This window comes from Pristis pectinata, chromosome 9, assembly GCF_009764475.1.
Source record: "Pristis pectinata isolate sPriPec2 chromosome 9, sPriPec2.1.pri, whole genome shotgun sequence".
Classification (NCBI taxonomy): Eukaryota; Metazoa; Chordata; class Chondrichthyes; order Rhinopristiformes; family Pristidae; genus Pristis; species Pristis pectinata.
In genome coordinates this window covers 6,135,471-6,157,717 of record NC_067413.1, presented here as the reverse complement: position 1 = coordinate 6,157,717, position 22,247 = coordinate 6,135,471, and the positions used below count along the sequence as shown (strand labels likewise).

The following is a 22,247-nucleotide window of genomic DNA, read 5'->3' as shown; positions in this document are numbered from 1 at the left end:
CTCTATGTTCTTGCCCAGTCCTTGTGGCCTTCGATTGTCCAAAGGTTCAGAAATCTATCTCAGCCTTGAAGCTATTCAATATCTCAGCCACCACAGCTGTCTGGGGGAGAGCATCGAAAGATGCCAAACCAAGGGACATATATAGAATTGATAGTATCAGAGGGGAGATGAGGAATGTTGCTTCGCCCAGAGAGTGTTGGAGGTTTGGAACTCACTGCCCTGAAAGGATGGTAGCACATTCAAATAGTCTTTGGATGTGCACTTGAAGACCATGCGAGGCTCTGTTCTGGAAAGTGAGATTAGTCTGGGTGAAAAACAAACTGCTGGAGGAACACAGCAGGTCAGGCAGCATCTGTGGAGGCAGATGGATGGTCGACGTTTGGGGTCGAGACTCTTCATTCAGGACTGAGAGTGTAGAGGGGAGAGAGGCGGTATAAAGAGGTGAGGGGGTGGGGGGAGATAGGGGCTGGCAAGTGATAGGTGGACGCAGATGGTGCCAGGTGAAGGGAGGAGTGTGGTGATGTGGAGACGCAGGAGGCTGCAGCTGCTGGAGTCTGAGGGAAGGAAGGTAACGTCGAAGGGATGATGGGTGGATGGGAACAGTCGGGAGAGGGACTGTTCCCTTCTGATCCCAACTACTTCCTTACTCACCAGACTCCATCGTCCTCAGCCTTATGTCGGCTCCACCAATCACCTCCCAGCCTCTGACCCTCTCTCCACCCTTCCTTTCCCCACTTGGCTCCATCTTCCAATCAACCCTTCCTCACCTGGATCCACTTATCACTTGCCAGCTCCTGCCTCACCCCTCCCCCCTCCTCTTTATACCGGCCATCTCCCCTCGACCCTCTCAGTCCCGATGCAGGGTCTCGACCTGAAACGCTGACTATCCCTTTGCCTCCACAGACAGGCACTTGAGTGTGCAGAGAACGGAGGGATGTGGACATTGTGTAGGCAAAAGGGATTAGTTTAGTTCGGTGTTTAATTACTAGTTGAATTAGTTCGGCTCAACATCGTGGGCCAAAGGGCCTGTTCCTGTGCCGTACTGTTTGATGTCCTACGTGCTGCTTGACCCCCCTGATTTCCTTCAGTGGTTTGTTTCTTGCTCCCGATTCCAGTGTCTGCAGTCTCTAGATTAGTTTGGGAAACTTTTTTTTTGACACAATGGTCCCAACGGTGCACTCCTGTGTCATAAATGTTCTGTGATCTCCAATCCTTTAGAGAAGAAATTCCTCCTTATCTTCAGATTAAATACCTGACTACGTGTCCTACCCTGGCGCTGAGGTACCTGCTTGGAGAAGGTCACATGACTTTACCATTTTCAATCCTGTCCCAGATTATTTTGACGTAGTCATCGCGATCGGGTCTTGACTGCTCGTGCCAGAATCCCAGCGCGTGAAGGAACTCGTGTTCAATGGTTGCGATTCTCTCGCACCTCTCTCCGATTGAGAGTCGCTGCTTCCCAACATGTTGATTGCCTACATATGACCAACAGCTGTAAGACAGAGTGCTTCATGTCAAACCTGGAGCTGGTTCTTCAACAAGTGCAGGAGGAGTGAGATAAAGGAATCAGCAGATGAAGGAGAATTGGGTTGGTATTTGAGAAGGAAAAATTTGTCGGGTGCTTGAGGAAAGAAAAGGATTATTTGGAATTTTATTCCAAGCTACAGAGTTATAGAGCAACACAGCACAGAAACAGGCCCTTTGGCCCAACTTGCCCATGCCACCAATCTAGTCCCATTTGCCTGCATTTGGCCCATATCCCTCTAAACCCTTCCAATCCATGTACCTGTCTAAGTACCTTTAAAATATTGTTGATGTACCTGCCTCAACTATTTCCTCTGGCAGCTCATTCCATGTACACAGCACTCTCTGCATGAAGAAATTGCCCCTAAGATCCCTTTTAAATCTTTCCCCTCTCACCTTAAACCTATGCCCTCTAATTTTTAATTCCCCTTCCCAGGGAAAAGACTATGTGCGTTCACCCTATCTATCAGGCACAGTAGTGTAGCAGATAGCGTAACGCTATTACAGCGCCAGCAACCCGGGTTCAATTCCAGCCGCTGTCTGTAAGGAGTTTGTACGTTCTCCCCGTGTCTGCGTGGGTTTCCTCTGGGTGCTCCGGTTTCCTCCCACATTCCAAAAACGTACCGGTGAGGAAGCTGTGGGCATGCTATGTTGGCGCCGGAAGCGTGGCGACACTTGCAGGCTGCCCCCAGAACACTCTACGCAAAAGATGCATTTCACTGTGTGTTTTGATGTAGATGTGACTAATAAGGATATCTTATCTTATTTTATACACATCTACAAGCTCACCCCTCAATCTACATTCCAAGGAATTAAGTCCTAGTCAACCCAGCCCCTCCTTATAACTCAGGCCCTTGAGTCCTGGCAGCATCATGTAAGTCTTCCCTACACTCTTTTCAGTTTAATGCTGTCTTTCCCGTCAAAGGGCAACCAAAAGTGTACTCAATACTTCGTGCAGTCTCACCAACATCTTGTATAACTGCAACATAACGTCCCAACGCCCTGACTGATGAAGGCCTGCATGCCAAACCCAAGGGCCTGGGTTTGTGAGGAGTAAGAGGTTTAGAGGGGATCTGAGGAAGAAACCAGATACTTCATGCCCTCGATACCAGAGGGCGTTCATTTAAGGTGAGAGGGGGAAAGTTCAAAGGGGATGTGTGGGGCAAGTTTTTTACACAGAGGGTGGTGGGTGCCTGGAATGTGCTGCCTGGGGTGGTGGTGGAGGCAGATACGACAGAGGCAATTAAGAGGCTCTTGGACAGGCACATGAATGAGCAGGGCATGGAGGGATATGGGCCACGTGAAGGCAGAAGGGATTAGTGTAATTGGGCGTCGTTAGCTTAATTAGTTGGGCACAACGTCGTGGGCCGAAGGGCCTGTTCCTGTGCTGTACTGATCTATATTCTATGCTCCAATCTCTTTGCCCATAAGGTGGTTGAAATCTGGAAAGTGCCCAACAATGTGGTGGCGGCAGGTACCCCCGCAACATTTAAGAAGCATCTGGATGAGCACTTGAATCGCCAAGGCATGATTGGCTATGGACCAAGTGCTGGTAAATGGGATTAGATAAGTACTTTATGGTTACCATAGATGTGTTTCTAGGACTATGAGATCAACCATGATCTTGTTGAATGGTGGATTAGGTTCCAGGGCCAAATGCCCCCTGCTCCCCCTTTGCTGTAAGTCAAGCACAACTCTTTGGGGAAAAAACAAATGTGGGGCAGACAATCAAGCTCCATTTGGCAGCAGTTTGGGCCACACACATGGGAACGTTTTATGAAATTGTGTGGTTGGAAAACTACCAAGGTTGGCATTGAGCCCACGTACTTGTGATGTAATCAGTGAACAGCAAACTAGGAGAACAGGCAGAGGTGACTGGCTACTGCCCATCACTGATAGGTGGGTGCATTCGTAGAGTCATAGAGTCATACAGCATGGAAACAGGCCCTTCAGCCCAACTGGTCCACACTGACCAAGATTCCCATCTAAGCTAGTCCCATTTGGCCCCTGTCCCTCCAAACCTTTCCTATCCACATACCTGTCCAAGTACCTTTTAAATGTTGTTAATGTACCTGCCCCAACCACTTCCTCTGGCAGCTCGTTCCATATACTCACCACCCTCCTGAAGAAAAAGTTGCCCCTCAGGTTGCTATTAAATCTTTCCCCTCTCACCTTAAACCTATGCCCTCGAGTTCTCGATTCCCCAACCCTGGGAAAACGACCGTGCACATTGACCCTATCTATGGCCTCAATCGACGCTTGTGTGATGTTTTATTGCAGGGAGGCAACCCAGCTCACAGCAGAACACGGTTCACCACCATGTTCCCAAGGGCGATAAATGCACGGCTTGCTGGCAAAGCCCAGATGCCATGAATGAACAGAAGAAAATCCTTGCCATGTGTTAGCAGTGGTGTCCGAGATATGTACTTAGTTATCAACCCCAAGGAACTGAGGGTTAAAAGCAGGAAAAGAAATGAAGAAAGTTTACCTGTGTTCAGAAGAAAAATGTGAGGAATACTAACTCGCGCTCTTACCCACTCCCTTTGAATACAGAGATGTAGTTAGCTTCCCCACTCCAAGGTTTAAAGTCAATGCAGGATTTAAGGCGGTATTGTTCAAATGCTTTAAGGATGACACCTTTAGCATTTACATCTGTGGGAAAGTCAAGAGCATCAAATTTTAAATGATTGCCGTCGCAAACCTCATCCTGGGAATAAAACAACTTCAGAGTCACAGAACTGTAGAATTTTGCCGCATAGAAAGAGGCCATTCCACCCATTGTGTTCATACCAGCCAAGAATGGGCTTTAGGTTTATCCCTCTTCCCAGCTCCAGGTCTTTGGCCCTGTAGGTCATGGCTCTTCAAGGGCTCATCCAGGTACAGTTTAGTATTTCTGCCTCCAGCCCCCTTCTGACAATGAGCTCCAAAACCCCACCAATTTCTCTCAACTCCCTCCTGATGTGATTGATTTTAAATTAAGTTTGCAATGAAAACCCAAGTCATGGAATTTAAACTCAGAGTCTGTGCAGAATAAGATTCAGCTGGAGACTGTTGATCAACCCAAAACATTTGTCCTGTTTCTCTCCACAGATGCTGCCTGACCTGTTGAGCATTTCCAGCAGCCACAGAATTTAATTCAGAACCTTTGGGTCAAAGTCAGTGGCTTTTGTACTCGTGACATCGACCCAAAGGTCCTGAATTATATTCTTGGTCTGAGGTCTGAAGTCACCGTACCTTTGAGAAGACTGGAATATAAAAGCAATGATGTACTGCTGAGGGTGTATAAGGCATTGGTCAGACGCATTTGGAGTATTGTGTGCAGTTTTGGGCCCCGTATCTAAGGAAGGATGTGCTGGCCCTGGAGAGGGTCCAGAGAAGGTTCACAAGAATGATCCCAGTAATGAAAGGCTTAACATATGAGGAGAGTTTGATGGCTCTGGGCCTGTACTTGATGGAGGTCAGAATGAGGGGGATCTCATTGAAACCTACCGTGAATTGAAAGGCCTGGATAGACTGGACATGGAGAGGATGTTTCCAGTAGTGGGAGAGTCTAGGATCTGAGGGCACAGCCTCAGGATAAATAGATGCCCCTTTAGAACTGAGATGAGGAGGAATTTCTTCAGCCAGAAGGTGGTGAATCTGTGGAATTCGTTGCCACAGAGGGCTGTGGAAGCCAAGTCACTGGGTGTATTTAAGGCAGAGATTAATAGGTTCTTGATTGGTAAGGAGGTTAAGGGTTACGGGGAGAAGGAGGGAGAAAGGGGTTGAGAAATAAAGCAGTCATGATTGAATGGCGGAGCAGACTCGATGGGCCAAATGGCCTAATTCTACTCCTATATTTTATGGACTCAGCAGTGCTCTGATCCTGCTTACTGGGATTCACTGGACCACGGCAGGGAGGTGCAGCTGAAATTCATCGAATTGTACAATTGGACAGTCAATGACCATTAAGATCACTGAGCTGGCCGATAGTATTAGTCAAACAAAAAGTACAAAGGTTAGAATTCTGAAACTAATTATAAAATGCTTCATGTAACCAGCATTTACATCATCTGAGCCATAAAGTCATGCTAAAAGTGTGTAATGGAATCCTTAGTTGTGTATCTAATATTCTGCAATAGTTGATACACAAAATAAATCTGTAAATTAGTAATGTAAAATGAATACAGATAGAACGTAGAACACAGAACAGTACAGCACAGGAACAGGCCCTTCGGCCCACCATGTCTGTGCCGACCATGATGCCGAATGAAACTAATCTTTTCTGCCTGCACATGATCCGTATCCCTCCATCCCCTGCATGTTCATGTGTCTGTCTAAAAGCCTCTAAAACACCTGTCGTATTTGCTTCCACCCCCACCCCTGGCAGCCCGTTCCAGGCACCCACCGCTCTCTGTGTAAAAAACACTTGGCCCACACATCTCCTTCAACCTTTCCCCCTCTCACCTTAAATGCAAGTCCTCTAGTATTTGACATTTCTACCCTGGGAAACAGACTGTCTACCCTATCCATGCCTCTCATAAATTTATAAACTTCTATCAGGTCTCCCCTCAGCCTCTGATGATCCAGAGAAAACAACCCCAGTTTGTCCGACCTCTCCTTATAGCTCATGCCTTCTAATCCAGGCAGCATTAGACAAAGCAGATAACTGCAATGTGGGTTAAAGTAACAAAATAATTAGATTTCAATCCATATTCGTACCCACCTAAACTATCTTCCAGATAGTATGGAACTGTTTTTGGCCATCTGTATTCGTCATTGGCGATTGCGCTTCTGTCAGTGGGCTAATTTCAAAGCAAACAGAAAGCAAATCAGTCATCTTCACAGCAAAACGTGGAGTAAGTTTCTGTAAACTTTCTGCCTCCCTCAACATACAAGAAAAACCATCATGAGCTTACCGTATCATGTCTGATATCTCCTTCTATGAGATTCAGTCCAAGTTCTGCAGAGAGTGAACACACATTAGAGGCAGAGGGGAAGGTGGAGAAGAAAATGGTGCTGAGATGGAGTGGTTATATCCAGCAAGAAAGGTCGAACAGACTGAGACTGTTTGTCTGGAAGAGGGAAGGTTAAATGAGAACCTCACAAAGGGCTTTAAAGCAATGGCGCTTGGACAGCTTCCTGGATCGGAGAGGCTTGGAGGGACATGGACCATATTCAGGCAAATGGGACTTGCTCAGGTAGACAACTTGGTCAGCCTGGACGAGTTGGACTGAAGGGCCCGTTTCCATGCTGTATGACTCAATGACAGAGGAGATACTGCCGTGTGTGTGTGTGTGTGTGTGTGTGTGTATTTGGTATTGGTATTGGTTTATTATTGTCACTTGTACCGAGGCACAGTCAAAAACTTATCTTGCAAACCGATCGTACAGCTCAATTCATTACACAGTGTAGTTACATTGAGTTAGTACAGAGTGCATTGAGGTAGTACAGGTAAAAACAATAACAGTACAGAGTAAAGTGTCACAGCTACAGAGAAAGTGCAGTGCAATAAGGTGCAAGGTCACAACAAGGTAGATCGTGAGGTCAGAGTCCATCTCATTGTATAAGGGAACCGTTCAATAGTCTTATCTATAGTGTGTGTGTGTGTGTGTGTGTGTGTGTGTGTGTGTGTGTGTGTGTGTGTGTGTGTGTGTGTGTGTGTGTGTGTGGCGGGGGGTTTTGAACTGAGGGCCATAAACACACGACATGGTCACCGGTAAATCCAACGGGAGCTCTGCCTACATTGTGATTAAAATGTGGAGCTTGCTGCACTGGGACCAGCTGATGCAAGTAGTGGTGATGGGTTTAAGGGTCAGCAGGATAAACGCAGGATGGAGAAGTGAACCAGTTCTGTGCTACAGGTTCTGGTAACTCTATTGAAAATTAGGTAACGATGAAGATTGTTCCATCGCAGCAGGTTTCTTCGAAATAGAACTGTGAAGCAGAGAAGCTGAACCAGCAGTGAAGTCAGCGTTTGTTTGCGGCTGTGAACTCCTTGCCTGCAATCAGTCAGGGCCCGCTGCAGATAGAAAGTGCAGCGCAGACTGGGAGCCAGAAATGATTAGCTGTCTAGCTCAGCAGAGCCAAGCAGAGTCTACTGGACAATTAGTGAGTGAGAGACAAACCCTGAACAGCAGGGGATGTGGGAATCAAGCTGAATAAAATGCCTCCCAGAAGAAAGAACTGCTTGTATTTACACAGCAACTTTCACATCTGTTGCAGGATGTCCCAAGCACATTTTGAAGTGTAATTGCTGTTGTTATGTTCCAGCCAATTTCAGCAAAGCAAACTCCCATAATCTGTTTTTTACTAATCTGCACCGAGAATAAATATTGACAACATCCACATCCCGTGAACGAATATATTTTTTAAAAAGGACGTAAACTTACCTTCATTTATGTTAAATATGTCTTGATCTAATCCGCCGTCGACATCCACTTCTAAATGAGAAGCAGAAACAGGTTTTCTTCAGTCATCTTTTTCAACGCTGAGAGTATTACGCGGCACAGAAAATGATTTCTGACCCTCTGCCCGTGTCAGTGCTTTGAAAGAGTGGACACACTCCCAGCCTCTGCTGCTTCTTCCCTCCGCCATCTGCCAATCCCCCCTCCTCACCTGGATCCACCTATCGCTTGCCAGCTCTGGCTCCACCCCTTCCCCTCACCTCGTTATACTGGCTATCTCCCCTCTACTCTTTCTGCTCACATGAAGGGTCTCAACCTGAAATGTCGACTGTCCATCTCCCTCCACAGATGCTGCCTGACTCACCGAGTTCCTCCAGCAGTTTGCTATTTGTTCCAGCCCCCATTTCCCTCAACTCTGAATCATTTGCTTCAAGTTTTCATCCAATTCCCTTTTGAAAGTGTCTGTTGGATCATCTTCCAGAATGTAACAACTTTAAACATTGATTTTTATTTCCCTTTCAATGCTGGATGTACTTTATACAGAAAGTTTAAGGTTTCTCTCATAGAGTCACACAGCACAGAAACAGGCCCTTCAGCCCAACTGGTCCATGCTGACCAAGATGCCCATCTAAGCCAGTCCCATTTTAAAGTTGCACTTGCCATTGGTCTTGATGGCGTTCCAAGGTGAACTTGGAAACAAGCCTGTGCTACGAAGAATCTGAATGGACATCCTATCATCACTGCTTATTAAGTATTAATCGCTTAATTCATGAAAAAGTCAATGTCAACCTGTTGTTAAAGGATGCTGACCCAGATTAATGTGGCTTTATTAATGCAATTTGTTGTTGGAGGCTGAGGGGAGATCTGACAGAAGTTTATAAGATTATGAGAGGCACAGACAGAGTAGACAGGCGGTATCTTTTTCCCAGGGTCAAAATATCTAATACTCGAGGGCACACATTTAAGGTGAGAGGGGGTAAGTTCGAAGGAGATGTGTGGGGCAACCTTTTTTACACAGAGAATGGTGGGTGCCTAGAATGGACTGCCAGGGGTGGTGGTGGAGGCAGATAAATAGAGGCGTTTAAGAGGCTCTTAGATAGGCACATGGATGTGCAGCGAATGGAGGGATGTGCAGGCAGAAGGGATTAGTTTAGTTAGATATTTAATTACAAGGTTAATTAGTTTGGCACAACATCATGGGCTGAAGGACCTGTTCCTGTGCTGTACTGTTCTATGTTCTATGTTGTAATTAGTCAATGCAACATAGTTACGGACTCAGTGAAAGTCCCTTTAAGATAGAGAGTGTGTGTGTATGTGTGTGTGGGGCGTGCTTACGTCAATAGAAGATAAAGGACGTAATGACGTTGTTGAAGAAGTCAGAAGAAGAAGAAAGAGAGAGAGAGAAGGGAGAGAGACACCAGCCTGCTTGTTTTTCTCTATCGATGGATGAGAAACAATAACTGTGTTTACCACTGAAATCCATGTATGGAAGTTGGAAGTAATCCGGTGGAGTTCACTTTGTTGCTGACCTGTAGAAGGAAACAGGTATTTGTGTGTGGACGACCACGGTTCGGATGCTTTTCGGGGTGAGGAAGTCACTACCGAGTAAACACTGAAGTGTCGTTTGGGTTCCATCGTGGAACATTTGGATTTCGTATGTACTCTCTCTATGTTTTTCTACATCTACACTTATCTTCAGACAACGGTGGTTGTTGAAGAAGCCCTTGCTCATGTTTCACCTTATGGCTTGCGGAACTGAACTTTAAGAACCATTCAGGAACTGGGAGTTTTGGACTTTGTCACACACACACACGAAGAGTTTAGTTTTGGGGTTAACGTTCGAGGTTTAACATTCTTGAATTCTAACATACTAACATTTTTACTTTTATTTTACGTATTACCATAAGTAGTCATTAATAAAATAGTTTTTAACACTGAATCATGCTCAGTGTGTTTCTTTTGTTGCTGGTTTGTGACAATTGTGAAAATATTGGAATGAAAATCCCCTGGTCTGGAAGTTCATTCATGCTTCACCTACTTAACATAAGAAATGGGAGCAGGAGTAAGTCATGTGGTTGCTCAAGTCTGATCCACCATTTAATACAGAACTCAAACTGCTGAAGGAACTCAGCAGGTCAGTCAGCATCTGGAGGGGGAATGGACAGTCGACGTTTCCGGTCAAGACCCTTCATCAGGAGGGTGAATCCATTGATCCCGATCCATTCTATCGAGAGGGTGTTGCTCTAGATTCCAGCATTTGCATCTCTTACGTCGGGATGAAGGTTCTCGACCTGAAACGTTGACTGTCCATTTCCCCCCACAGACGCTGCCTGACCCGCTGAGTTCCTCTAGCAGTTTGTTTTTTGCTCCAGATTCCAGCATCTGCGGTCTCTCTTGTGTCTCCAACATTTCACACATTTATAGCTGATCTGGAGCTCAGTTGATCTTCCCTGCCTCTTACCCAAAGTCCTTCCTTCCCTGTCAACGTCACCTTGAATCTATTCAATGGCTCTGCCTCCACAGCTCTCTGGAGTAGAGAAAATTCACAATCTCCTGAGGGAAGAAGTTCCCCTCTTATTCTGAACACGCTCCACTTCTCAACACCCACCCTGTCAATCCCTCACAGAATCTTATTAGTTTCAAGAAGATCACCTCTCATTTCTCCTGAACCCCAATGAATATGGACCCAAACTGCTCAGTCTTTCCTTACAAGGCAATTGCTTCATCCTAGTGAGTCTGAACCACCTCCAATGCAAGTACACCCCTTCCCAAATAATCCAAAATTGCAGGAATTACTCCAGATGTGGTTTCACCAGTGCGCTGTGGAGCTGAAGCACGTCTCCTCCTGCTTTTATATCCGATCCTCTTTCAAAGGGATCATATACTGGAAACAGGTGACCCATCAAATCAGTTTGCATTCCTTTACTGGGCATCTGCAGTGCGCACGGGAAGTATTGAATGATGTAAATACAGGTTCTAGTTTTGTTGAAGGACCCACTAGTGTTGTTGGTCTCCCTGGCACCTCTTCTGCTAATGATAAACCCACTCGGGACCCCAGGGAACTAACTAGCAGCAAGGAACTTCAGATGTGCTATTGAAATGGCTCCTTCACTGCACAGCAGTTGGTTTCCTGCTTGTCAGTAGAGGCTGCTAGTTAAATTCAGCCAGTCATTTCGCGGCATTTTTCTGCCTTCTGTGACTAATTTCCGATATCTTTCAGCAATTCTTTGCTCCCATGATCTAAGTAATTGATTCGAGAGATAGATTTGCCTATTCTCGGGTTTCAGCACCGTCACTGCAGCTTTTATTCCTATTGGCCACCCAGTTAGTGGTGACTCACCCCACTTCCAGTTTGACCGGCCAATGAACAATTGCGTTCTTGGTTAACAGAAGATCTAACAAAGACTCAAAATAAACCTTCTTGGAATCAGAGACCAAATTACAGTCAGGAAATACAGGGCACACTCTGTTTGCCTCATCACTGTTAAGATTGTGGAGTCAAATAACCAAGATAATTTGACGTATGAGGAACTTAATTTTGTTTATTAATGAGATGCAGCAGCCTTTATTATGAATTACACTGAACAGAGCAACTTGCAGAGCCATTTAAGAAGGCAATTAGGAGTCAGTCTTAGGGCTGTGGGTCTGGAGTCACATAAAAATGCCTGACGGTGAAGAAGGCTATCAAAAATTACAGGGGGATCTTGATCAGCTGAGTAAGTAGGCCGAGGAATGACAGATGAATGGTAAGGGTGGGGAGAGCCAGCCTCGGATAACTAAGGAAATAAAAGAAGGCATCAGGCTAAAAGCTCATGCATACAAAGTCGCCAGGAGTAGAGGTCATAGTCCATCTCATTGTATAAGGGAACAGTTCAGTAGTCTTATCACAGTGGGATAGAGGCGGTCCTTAAGCCTGGTGGTAAGCGCTCTCAGGCTTCCGTATCTTCTACCCGATGGAAGAGGAGAGAAGAGAGAATGTCCTGGGTGGGTGGGGTCTTTGATTACGCTGGCTGCCTCACCAAGGCAGCGAGAAGTAAAGACAGACTCCAAGGAGGGGAGGCTGGTTTCCGTGATGCGCTGGGCTGCGTCCACAACTCTCTGCAGTTTCTTGCAGTCCTGGGCAGAGCAGTTGCTGTACCAAGCTGTGATTCAAAGGTTTTTCAAGTTGCATCTAGCAGAATAGTGATCTATTTGGACTTGAAGGCTGTTGATGAGGTGCCACGTAACAAATTGTTAAACTTAGAGCAGATGGGATTGGAGGTAATATACTGGCATAGCTGAGGACTGGTTAACGGAAATGAAACAGTAGTAATAGCATGTCATTTTTAGTTTGAGAGGTTGTGACTACTACAGGGCTGTCACAAGGATTAGTGCTAGGCCCTAGCTATTCAAAATCTTTATCAATGATTTGAATGAGGGAACTAAGTAAATTGGTCGAGGTACAGTGAAAAACTTGTCTTGCATCTTGTTCATACAGATCAATTCATTACACAGTGCATTGAGGTAGTATAAGGTAAAACGATAATAGAATACAAAATAAAGTGTAACAGCTACTGATAAAGTGCAGTCCAAGTAGACAATAAGGTGCTAGGCCATAAATGAGATAGAGGAGGAAGATTGGGAAAACTTCAAAAAGCAGCAAAGAACCACTGAGCAAGCAATAAGGAAAGGGAAGATAGATTATGAAAGTAAACTAGCAGAAAATATGAGAACAGATAGTAAAAGTTTTTATAATTATATAAAGCGGAAAAGGGTGGCTAAAGTGAACGTAGGTCTCTTGGGAGATGAGAAGGGGGAATTAATACTGGGCAATGTGGAAATAGCCGAGGCCTTGAATGACTATTTTTTCTTGGTCTTCACGGTGGAGGACACGTCTAACATGCCAAATAAAGATGTTATGGATGCAATGGGAAGTGAGAACCTCAATATGATCGCTGTCACTCAAGAAGTAGTGATGAGCAAACTAGTGGGCCTAAAGGTAGACAAGTCCCCTGGTCCTGATGGGATGCATCCCAGGGTACCGAAAGAAATGGTGGAAGTTATAGTAGACACACTTGTGATAATTTACCAAAATTCTCTGGACTCTGGGCAGGTCCCAACGGATTGGAAGACAGTGAATGCCATGCCACTGTTTAGAGAAGGATGTAGTCAAAAGGCAGGTAACTATAGGCCAATAAGCTTAACGTCTGTAGTCGGGGAAAATGCTTGAAGCTATCATTAAGAAAGAAATAGCGAGACATCTGGATAGAAGTGGTTCCATCAGGCAGACACAGCATGGATTCAGGAAGGGCAGGTCCTGTTTGACAAACTTATTTGAGTTCTTTGAGGATATAATGAGTGCAATGGATAGAGGGGAACAGGTGGATGTTGTATACTAGGATTTCCAGAAGGCGTTCGAAAAGGTGACACATAAAAGACTTATCCAGAAGATAAGGATGCACGGAGTTAGGGGTAATGTATTAGAATGGATTGAGGATTGGTTAACCAATAGAAGGCAGAGAATTGGGATAAATGGGTGTTTCTCTGGTGGCAATCAGTGGTGAGCGGGGTGCCGCAGGGGTCGGTGTTGGGCCCACAACTGTTCACTATGTGCATTAATATTTTGGAAGAGGGGACCGAGTGTAGCGTATCTAAGTTTGCTGATGATGCTAAATTGAGCGGAAAAGCAAATTGTGAGGATGCGGAGAGTCTGCAGAGAGATATACATAGGTTAAGTGAGTAGAGGGCAAAATAGAAGATCGGATTATTATTTAAATGGTGAAAGATTGCAGCATGTTGTTGTGCAGAGGGACTCGGGAGTGCTTGTGCATGAATCGTGAAAGGTTGGTTTGCAGGTGCAACAGGTTATCAAGAAGACAAATGGAATGTTGGCCTTCATTGTTAGAGAGATTGAACTTAAGAGCAGGGAGGTTAGGCTGCAACTGTACAGGGTACTGGTGAGGTAGCACCTGGAGGACTGCATGCAGTTCTGGTCTCCTTACTTGAGGAAAGATACACTGGCTTTGGAGGTGGTGCAGAGGAGGCTCACCAGGTTGATTCCGGAGATGAGGGGGTTAGCCTATGAGGAGAGATTGAGTCACCTGGGACTATACTCGCTGGAATTCAGAAGAATGAGTGAGGATCTTATAGAAACATGTAAAATTATGAAAGGGATAGATAAGATGGAGGCAGGAAGGTTGTTTCCACTGGTAGGTGAGACTAGAACTAGGGGACACAGACTCAAGATCCGGGGGAATACATTTAGGACACAAGTGAGGACAAACTGCTTTTCCCAGGGAGTAGTGAATCTGTGGAATTCTCTGCCCAAGGAAGCAGCAGAGACTACCTTGTTAAATATATTTAAGACACAGTTAGCTAGATTTTTGCAGTCAGGGAATTAAGGGTTATGGGAAAAGGCAGGGAGGTGGATCTGAGTCCACGGCCAGATCGGCCATGACCTTATCGAATGGCAGAGCAGGGTCGACGGGCCAGATGGCCTCCTCCTGCTTCTATTTCTTATGTTCTTATGAGTTTAATTCATGTAAGTGCAAGATGTTGCATTTTGGACTTTCATAGTGAACGGTAGGGCCCTGGGAATTGTTGTAGAACAGAGGGACCTTGGAGATCAGGTAGATGGTTCCCTGAAGTTGGAGTCACAGGTAGACAGGGTGGTGAAGAAGGCATTTGGCACACTGGCCTTCATCAGTCAGGGCACTGAATATAGAAGTTGGGAGGTCAGGGTGCGGTTGTACAGGACACTGGTGAGGCCTCACTTGGAGTATTGTGTTTTGGTTACCCTGCTATAGGAAAGATGTTATTAAATTGGAAAAAGTGCAGAAAAGAATTACAAGGGTGTTGCCAGGACTTGAGGGGCTGAGTTATAGGGAGAGGTTGGACAGGCTGAGACTTTATCCCTTGGAGCAGAGGAGACTAAAAGAGGTGATCTTATAGAGGTGTATAAAATCATGAGGGGCATAGCTAGGGTGAATGTGCACAGTCTTTCTCCCAGGGTTGGGAAATCGAGAACTAGAGGGCACAGGTTTAAGGTGAGAGGGGAGAGATTTAATAGGAACTTGAGGGGCAACAGGGTTACACAGAGGGTGGTGTGTCTGTGGAATGAGCTGCCAGAGGAAGTGATGGAGACAGACACATTAGTGACATTTAAAAGCCATCTAGATAAGTACATGGATAGGAGACGTTTCAAAGTCTATGGGCCAAATGTTGGCAAATGGGACTAGCTTGGATGGGGCATCTTGGTCAGCATGGACCAGTTGGGCTGAAGGGCCTGTTCCCATGCTGTTTGACTCCATGAACAGATATGTTGGCAGATTCTCTTTCCAAAGGTAGGCAAACCCAATGGTCTTTTAAGACAGTCCAGTAATTTCATGGTGACGTACCAACTTTTTATCCTGGATTTATTTAATTAACTGAATGTAAATTGCCCAGCTTTTGTGGTGGGATTCAAAGTCATGGCCCAGGGTATTACTCCTGGCCTCTGGATATGAGACCAATAACTGAGCTCAGACGGAAAGCAGGATAACTGTGAAGATGAGATTCCAGGGCAAATCGATCAAATAATAATCCAACAACACTCTGTAAACACTGGTATATCAAAGCAGTTCACAGTGCTTGCTACAATGAAGTGGTTTCATTGAGCATTATCTAAAATAAGATAAGACAAGATATGGTAGGTTTATTAGTCACATGTACATTGAGACACAGTGAAGTGCATCTTTTGCGTAGAGTGTTCTGGGGGCAGCCTGCAAGTGTCATCACACCTCCAGTGCCAACACAGCATGCCCACAACTTCCTAACCTGTACATCTTTGGAATGTGGGAGGAAACCGGAGCACCCGGAGGAAACCCACGCAGACATGGGGAGAACGTACAAACTCCTTACAGACAGCGGCCGGAATTGAACCCAGGTCACTAGTGCTGTAATAGTGTTACGCCTACCGCTACACTACCGGAAGCAGATTCATAAATTATTCATTTGATAAGATGAAAAGCTAAAGGACAATACAACAACATTGACTTTCATTTTTATATCACCTTCACAGGAAAGTTATTTAACAAAAGTAGATACCTAGACACTATGAGGGCAGGTTATGGAAAGCTCACTCAAAAAGGTAGGTTTAATGATGACAACTGAGGAAAGAGAGGAAGAGCAGTGGAAAGGTTGAGGAAGGGATCTGCGGAGATGAGGATCTTTGCAGCTAATGACAAAGTGATTTCATTTGGGAGATGTACAAGAGGTTAAAATTGGAAAAGAGCAGAGATGGCAGGAAGTTGTAGCACTGGGGGAGATTAAAAGATGACGAGGATGGAGACCAGAGAGAGAGATTGGTTATAAAACTGGTGTTGCCCAAAGATTAAGGAATAGGAATTAAGGAGTAGGCACAGAGGTTGGGGGAAAGTTTTCACACATGGACTGAGAGAGTAAGGTTGCGACCGATGGTTTAGGTGTGCCCAAGAGGCACGTTGAATTATTTCTGGACTGACGTTATTGAGGTACTTCTGAAACTTTTCGTGCTTGTATATAAAATATCCGACCATGTTCAGCGAAAAAGGAAAATCAAACTCACCTATCTCTCGTGAGGTTGGCTATCAAAAACAAACCAGAAGATGGAGGTTAGAGACAAACAGAAATATGCCAATTGTAACAACAGCACACATTATCCACTGCACAATTCAAGATTTCAGCTTGAGAAGGATAAATGGTCCTGATTTTTGAGTCCTGATGAAGGGTCTTGACCCAAAACATCAACTGTCCATTTCCCTCCATAGATGCTGCCTGACCTGCTGAATTCCTCCAGCATTTGGTGTGTGTTGCTCCAGATTCCTGTAAGTATTTAGGAGCTGAGAGGTATTGTTGCAGCTATATAGGACCCTGGTCAGACCCAACTTGGAGTACTGTGCTCCGTTCTGGTCACCTCACTACAGAAAGGATGTGGAAGCCATAGAGAGGGTGCAGAGGAGATTTATAAGGATGCTGCCTGGAATGCAGAGCATGACTTATGAAAGCAGGTTGAGGGAACTCGGCCTTTTCTCCTTGGAGCGACGGAGGATGAGGGGGGACCTGATAAAGGTATATAAGATGATGAGAGGCATTGATCGGGTAGATAGTCAGAGGCTTTTCCCTAGGGCTGAAATGGTTGCCACAAGAGGACATAGGTTTAAGGTGCTGGGGAGTAGATATAGAGGAGATGTCAAGGGTAAGTTTTTTACTCAGAGAGTGGTGAGTGTATGGAATGGGCTGCCGGCAATGGTGGTGGAGGCGGATACGATAGGGTCTTTTAAGAGACTTTTGGATAGGTACATGGAGCTGAGAAAAATGGAGGGCTATGGGTAAGCCTAATAATTTCTGGGGTAGGGACATGTTCGGCACAGATTTGTGGGCCGAAGGGCCTGAATTGTGCTGTAGGTTTTCAATGTTTCTATGTTTCTATCTGCAGAATCTCTTGTGTACACTTGTTAAGATAATTTTGTCTGGTATATACAGTATTGGGGGAGATTAAGAGATGATGAGGCTGGAGACCAGAGAGAGAGATTGGTCTCCATCTGCAGTGAGCATTTACACATATGTTCACTTACGTATTCATAAGCTTTGTCTGCATTTCCAGTTTTTTCAATCATTGAACAGCTCCTTGGGGAGACTCAGCTGGAGAACTGCAGGTAGTTTAGGTCTCTGGACCTTCGAAAGTGTGTGCTTTCGTAGGAGATAGTGCAATGCAGATTCACAAGATTGATCCCTGAGGTGAGGGGCTCACCAAACAATCAGAAACTATCTATGACACTGAGCATAAGAAACAGTGCAGCTAATTTGGCCCCTTCCCCCTATTCTGCCATTCAATAAGATCATGGCTGATCTTTTACTCCAGATGAAGGGTCTCGACCCGAAATGTCGACTGTCCTTTTCTCTCCAGAGATGCTGCCTGACCCGCTGAGTTCCTCCAGTGCTTTGTATGCTGATGTTTTACCTTATTGCATTTACCTGTGGAAACACCTTCCTTACATCTTCATAGAACATGGAACAGTCAAAGTTGAGTTTATTGTCAGATGCACAAGTCCATGTGTGCACAGGAGCAATGAAAAACTTACTTGCAGCAGCATCACAGGCACATGGCATCAGATAGCATCAGTACAGCACAGAAACAGGCCCTTCGGCCCACAAGGTCTGTACCACCCATGATGCCTACCATCATGATCTACCCTGTCAAACACCGTAAAAGTGAGATAAAATGAGCTACCTCTCATTCTTCTAAACGCAGGGTATTGGACAGTCTACTTAATTTCTCCTCCGTGGATAATAAATCCATCCCAGCAACCATTCAACATGCACAGCAGTTAATTGCCCAGGCTACTCCGACAGCGCCTCCGAGATCTGTAGCCACCACCGCTAAGATACACAAGGCTAAGAGTCACTTGGGAACACCACTGTCTTCAGGTTCTCCTCCAAGTCATACACCATCCTGGAAATATATCGCTGCTCCTTCATTGTCACTGGGTCTGAACCTTGCACGTCCCTCCCCAAAAGCACCATGGGACTGCAGAAGTTCAAGAGGACAGCTCACCACTACTTCTCAAAGTCAACGTCAAATTCGAGTTTATTGTCATATGCACATGTGCAATGAAAAGCTTACTTGCAGCAGCGTCACAGGCACAGAGCATCAGATACACGATATTCACAAGAAAAACATAAACAAATTATACACGATTTTTACAAGAAAAAACACAATTAGAACAAAAAAAAAGTCAATTGTAGTGCAAAGTGGTCCCAGTGTTGCTAAACTGAGGCAGTGATTGGGATTGTGCTGGTTGGTTCAAGAACCGAATGGTTGAAGGGAAGTAGCTGTTCCTGAACCTGGTGGTGTGGGACTTCAGGCTTCTGTACCTCCTGCCCAATGGGAGCTGTGAGAAGATGGCACGGCCTGGATGGTGGGGATTTTTGATGATGGATGCTTGAGGCAGCGCCTCCTGTAGATACTCCTGATGGTGGGGAGGGATGTGCCCGTGATGTATTGGGCTGAGTCTACTACTCTCTGCAGCTTCTTACGTTCTTGCACATTCGAATTGCAGTACCAGACCATGATGCATGCAACCAGTCAGGATACTTTCAACAGTACATCTGTAGAAGTTTGTCAGAGTGTTCGGTGACAAGCTGAGCCCCCTTAACATCCTCAGAATGTAAATACTGGCACACCTTCCTTGTGACTGTATCTATGTGCTGGGCCCAGGACAAGTGACCTGATATGTTAACGCCCAGGAATTTAAAGCTGCTGACCCTCCCCACCGCCAATCCCCCAATGTAGACTGACGCATGTTCACCCTCCTTCCCCTTCCTGAAGTCAACAATCAGCTCTTTAGTTTTGTGACGTTGAGCGAGAGGTTGTTGTTGTGGCACCGCTCACCCAGGTGTCCTACCTCGCTCCCATACGCTGACTCATCGCCACCTGTGATTCGTCCAACAACAGCGGTGTCATCGGTGAATTTGTTTATGGATTTGTATATCCTCAGGGGCAACTGGGGATTGGCAATAAATGCTGTGCCAGATCCCACAAAAGAAACTGCTTTAGCACAACTTGAAAGACGCCTTCTGGTCTGCCCAAAACTTGTTGGTCTTCCAGCACATCGAGATGTCCGTAGGGGAATGCTGCCGACCGGCACATTCCAGGCTGCAGGAGTACGTGCTGAGGGACGTACTGAAGTGCGGTGCAGCCAAAGCAAGGGCTCAGTGGGGAAGGAGCACGGTCTGGGCTCCTTCCGCCACTGGACAGTGGGGGACTGAGTCGGGTGGGGAAGCCCCTCAAACACGGAAGAGTGTATCGCCCCAAGGGGCCACATGCGTGCCAATGGTGCTACGTACAAAAACATGTTAACACTACTGAATGTATCGGTCAAATAACACTAAGAATGTAAAGAATTTTGCACTGTGTTTATTCTTTTGAATATATATATTATTATGAATGAAGTTATTTTTGAAATAAAAAGAATAGTGAACTGCTTTAGAATTAGTACTGGGAACCTGTTTCAGATCACTCCCTTCTAAGTTAAACACCTACCCTCTTGCAACAGCTAAACCTTGATGAGAGCTGGGACAGGCAGTGACCTCCTGGCCCACCTCGTAGACAGAGGGTGGAAGGAGGAAGGTTGTGCAGGAGGGCTGTCCTGTATCATTGAGGTTGCCTTGCATCCACTCCAGTCCTGCGGGCTCTGATTAGACCAGCACAGGACACACAGATTCTGACTCAGATTCTGCCCCACGCAGGATGTGTTTGATGGGACAGGTGGGTAGTTTCGGAGGTGGTGAACTCCTGGCATTAACATTGGGCTGCTGTGTGTTCCTGACACCTGGTCTCAAGGTTGTCACTCTCTCCTGAATCCTCCTTCTCCACTTTGAGCAGTAATAAGATACTGGAGCAGAATTAGGCCATTCGGCCCATCGAGTCTGCTCGGCCATTCAATCATGGCTGATTATTTTCATCCCCTTTCTCCCGCCCTTCTCCCCGTAACCGTTAACCCCTTCACCAATTAAGAACCTTAAGTACATCCAATGACTTGGCCTCAGCCCAATACATCACGGGCACATCCCTCCCCACTATCAATAGTATCTATAGGAGGCGCTGCCTCAAGCATCCATCATCAAGGATCCCCACCATCCGGGCCGTGCCATCTCCTCGCAGCTACCATCGGGCAGGAGGTACAGAAGCCTGAAGTCCCACACCACCAGGTTCAGGAACAGCTGCTTCCCTTCAACCATTCGGTTCTTGAACCAACCTACACAATCCCAATCACTACCTCAGTATAGCAACATTATGACCACTTTGATCACTTTGCACTAAAATGGACTTTGTTTTTATTCTAATTGTGTTCTTTCTTGTAAAAATTGTGTATAATTTATGTTTAATTTATGTTTTTCTTGTGAATGCTGCTTATCTGATGCTCTGTGCCTGTGATGCTGCTGCAAGTAAGTTTTTGACATTAAACTCGACTTTGCCTTTGCCTTTGACTCCACTATCTTCTCAAGCAGTACATTCGAAATTCCATCCACAATATAGGTGAGAAAGTTCTTCAGATCCCTTCTAAAGTTCTTACTCCTCACCTTAAACTGATGCCCTCTGGTCTTAGACACCTCTGCCTTGGGGGTAAGAATTCAATCTATCTACTTTGCCTCTCGTAATTTTGTACTCTTCTATCAGGTCCCCCCACTCCCCCCCACCCCGAGTCTCTTCTCCTCCAAAGAGAACAAGCCCAGCTTCTCCAGTCTCTCCTCAAGACTGACACAAGAACCGTGGAGCATTCTTCTCAAACCTGGTTGTCTTCAGAAATGTACCTCTGTCTTATACAGTATCTGTTATATAACGGTATCCAAGTTTTGACCCTAACCAGCAGGCCCGCCACGCACCCAAACGCAGTATAGATTGGTGTCAAGCAAGGCTGTGCCATCACCCCCAATACTATAATCAATCTTTCTTGCCTCAGTACCATCTAACCTCAAACAAACTTCCCACTGGAGTGGAGCAAATCCACAGGACTAAAGGGGAACTGTTCAACTTGCTTCCCCTCCAATCCAGAACCAAGCTCACTCCAACGTCAGACACTCAGCTGCAGAATAGTGCTGGGTTACAAGATTCATGCAAAGCTGTGCAAAGTAGGAACGGTGAGTGATTACGAGCTGCTACTGCCTGCAAGTATAAAGCCACTATCACTAAACTTACCAAAGCCAGTGGGGTAGCAGAAACTGCAAGGCAGCAGAAGCACAGACAGAGACACCAGGAAACCATCCTGTCCGATGTGCAACAAACAACGAGCATCCGATGTGCATCGGTCTTTGTCTGATTTAGGACTTTAGCATTCGAGTTGTTGATTTCAGTGAGGACTTTGGCACTCAAGTGTCTTGGCAGAAAGAAACGACGAGTGAGAGAAGATTGCTATTCTCTCTTTAGCTACTTCCAGTTGTGAATTGGGGTAGTTGCCTCACCCAGTTATTATTTTGACGTTTACACCTGCGCTGACGTTTTGAAAGGTGGATGCTTTGAATTCCAGGTGTCGTGAAGAAACCTTGAGTTAACTACAAACGTTATTTTTATCTATTGTCACATGCTTGTCTTTTCCACTTTGTTTAACTTTTATTATCCAATATCAATTAGTCTTGGCTGAATTACGAGACATGAACTGTGTAAAAGGCCTGAACCCTGCCTTAATGATACTTTGTGAAGGACGTGCAGGGGGTCAGGAGACTGGGGGGACGGAGTAGTTAAGTTAGCTAACTTATTAAGTTACTCGACAGTTATGATCTAGAGTCATTCAGCAGGGAAGCAGGCCATTTGGCCCGTCATGTCCACACCAACCAGTGGGC

At 45.7% G+C, this 22,247-nt stretch overlaps 1 protein-coding gene across 2 annotated transcripts in view; it reads right to left on the bottom strand.

Moving 5' to 3' along the window:
* The window catches only part of LOC127574259 (meprin A subunit beta-like), a 39,336-nt gene extending 17,456 nt beyond the window's left edge, over positions 1-21,880 (bottom strand). Inside the window, exons 1-7 of one of the 2 annotated variants that reach the window (XM_052023100.1) lie at positions 21,607-21,880; positions 16,474-16,492; positions 7,896-7,946; positions 6,423-6,466; positions 6,230-6,308; positions 4,059-4,176; positions 1,314-1,492 (exon numbers count right to left, since the gene is read on the bottom strand). In XM_052023100.1, coding sequence (XP_051879060.1) covers positions 1,314-1,492; positions 4,059-4,176; positions 6,230-6,308; positions 6,423-6,466; positions 7,896-7,946; positions 16,474-16,492; positions 21,607-21,702 — 586 coding nt within the window. In that variant the 5' untranslated portion in view covers positions 21,703-21,880. Of the gene's footprint in view, positions 1-1,313; positions 1,493-4,058; positions 4,177-6,229; positions 6,309-6,422; positions 6,467-7,895; positions 7,947-9,380; positions 9,749-16,473; positions 16,493-21,606 lie in introns of those variants that run through there. The other variant, XM_052023101.1, reaches the window with a different exon arrangement.
* Between the last annotated feature and the right edge of the window lie 367 nt (positions 21,881-22,247).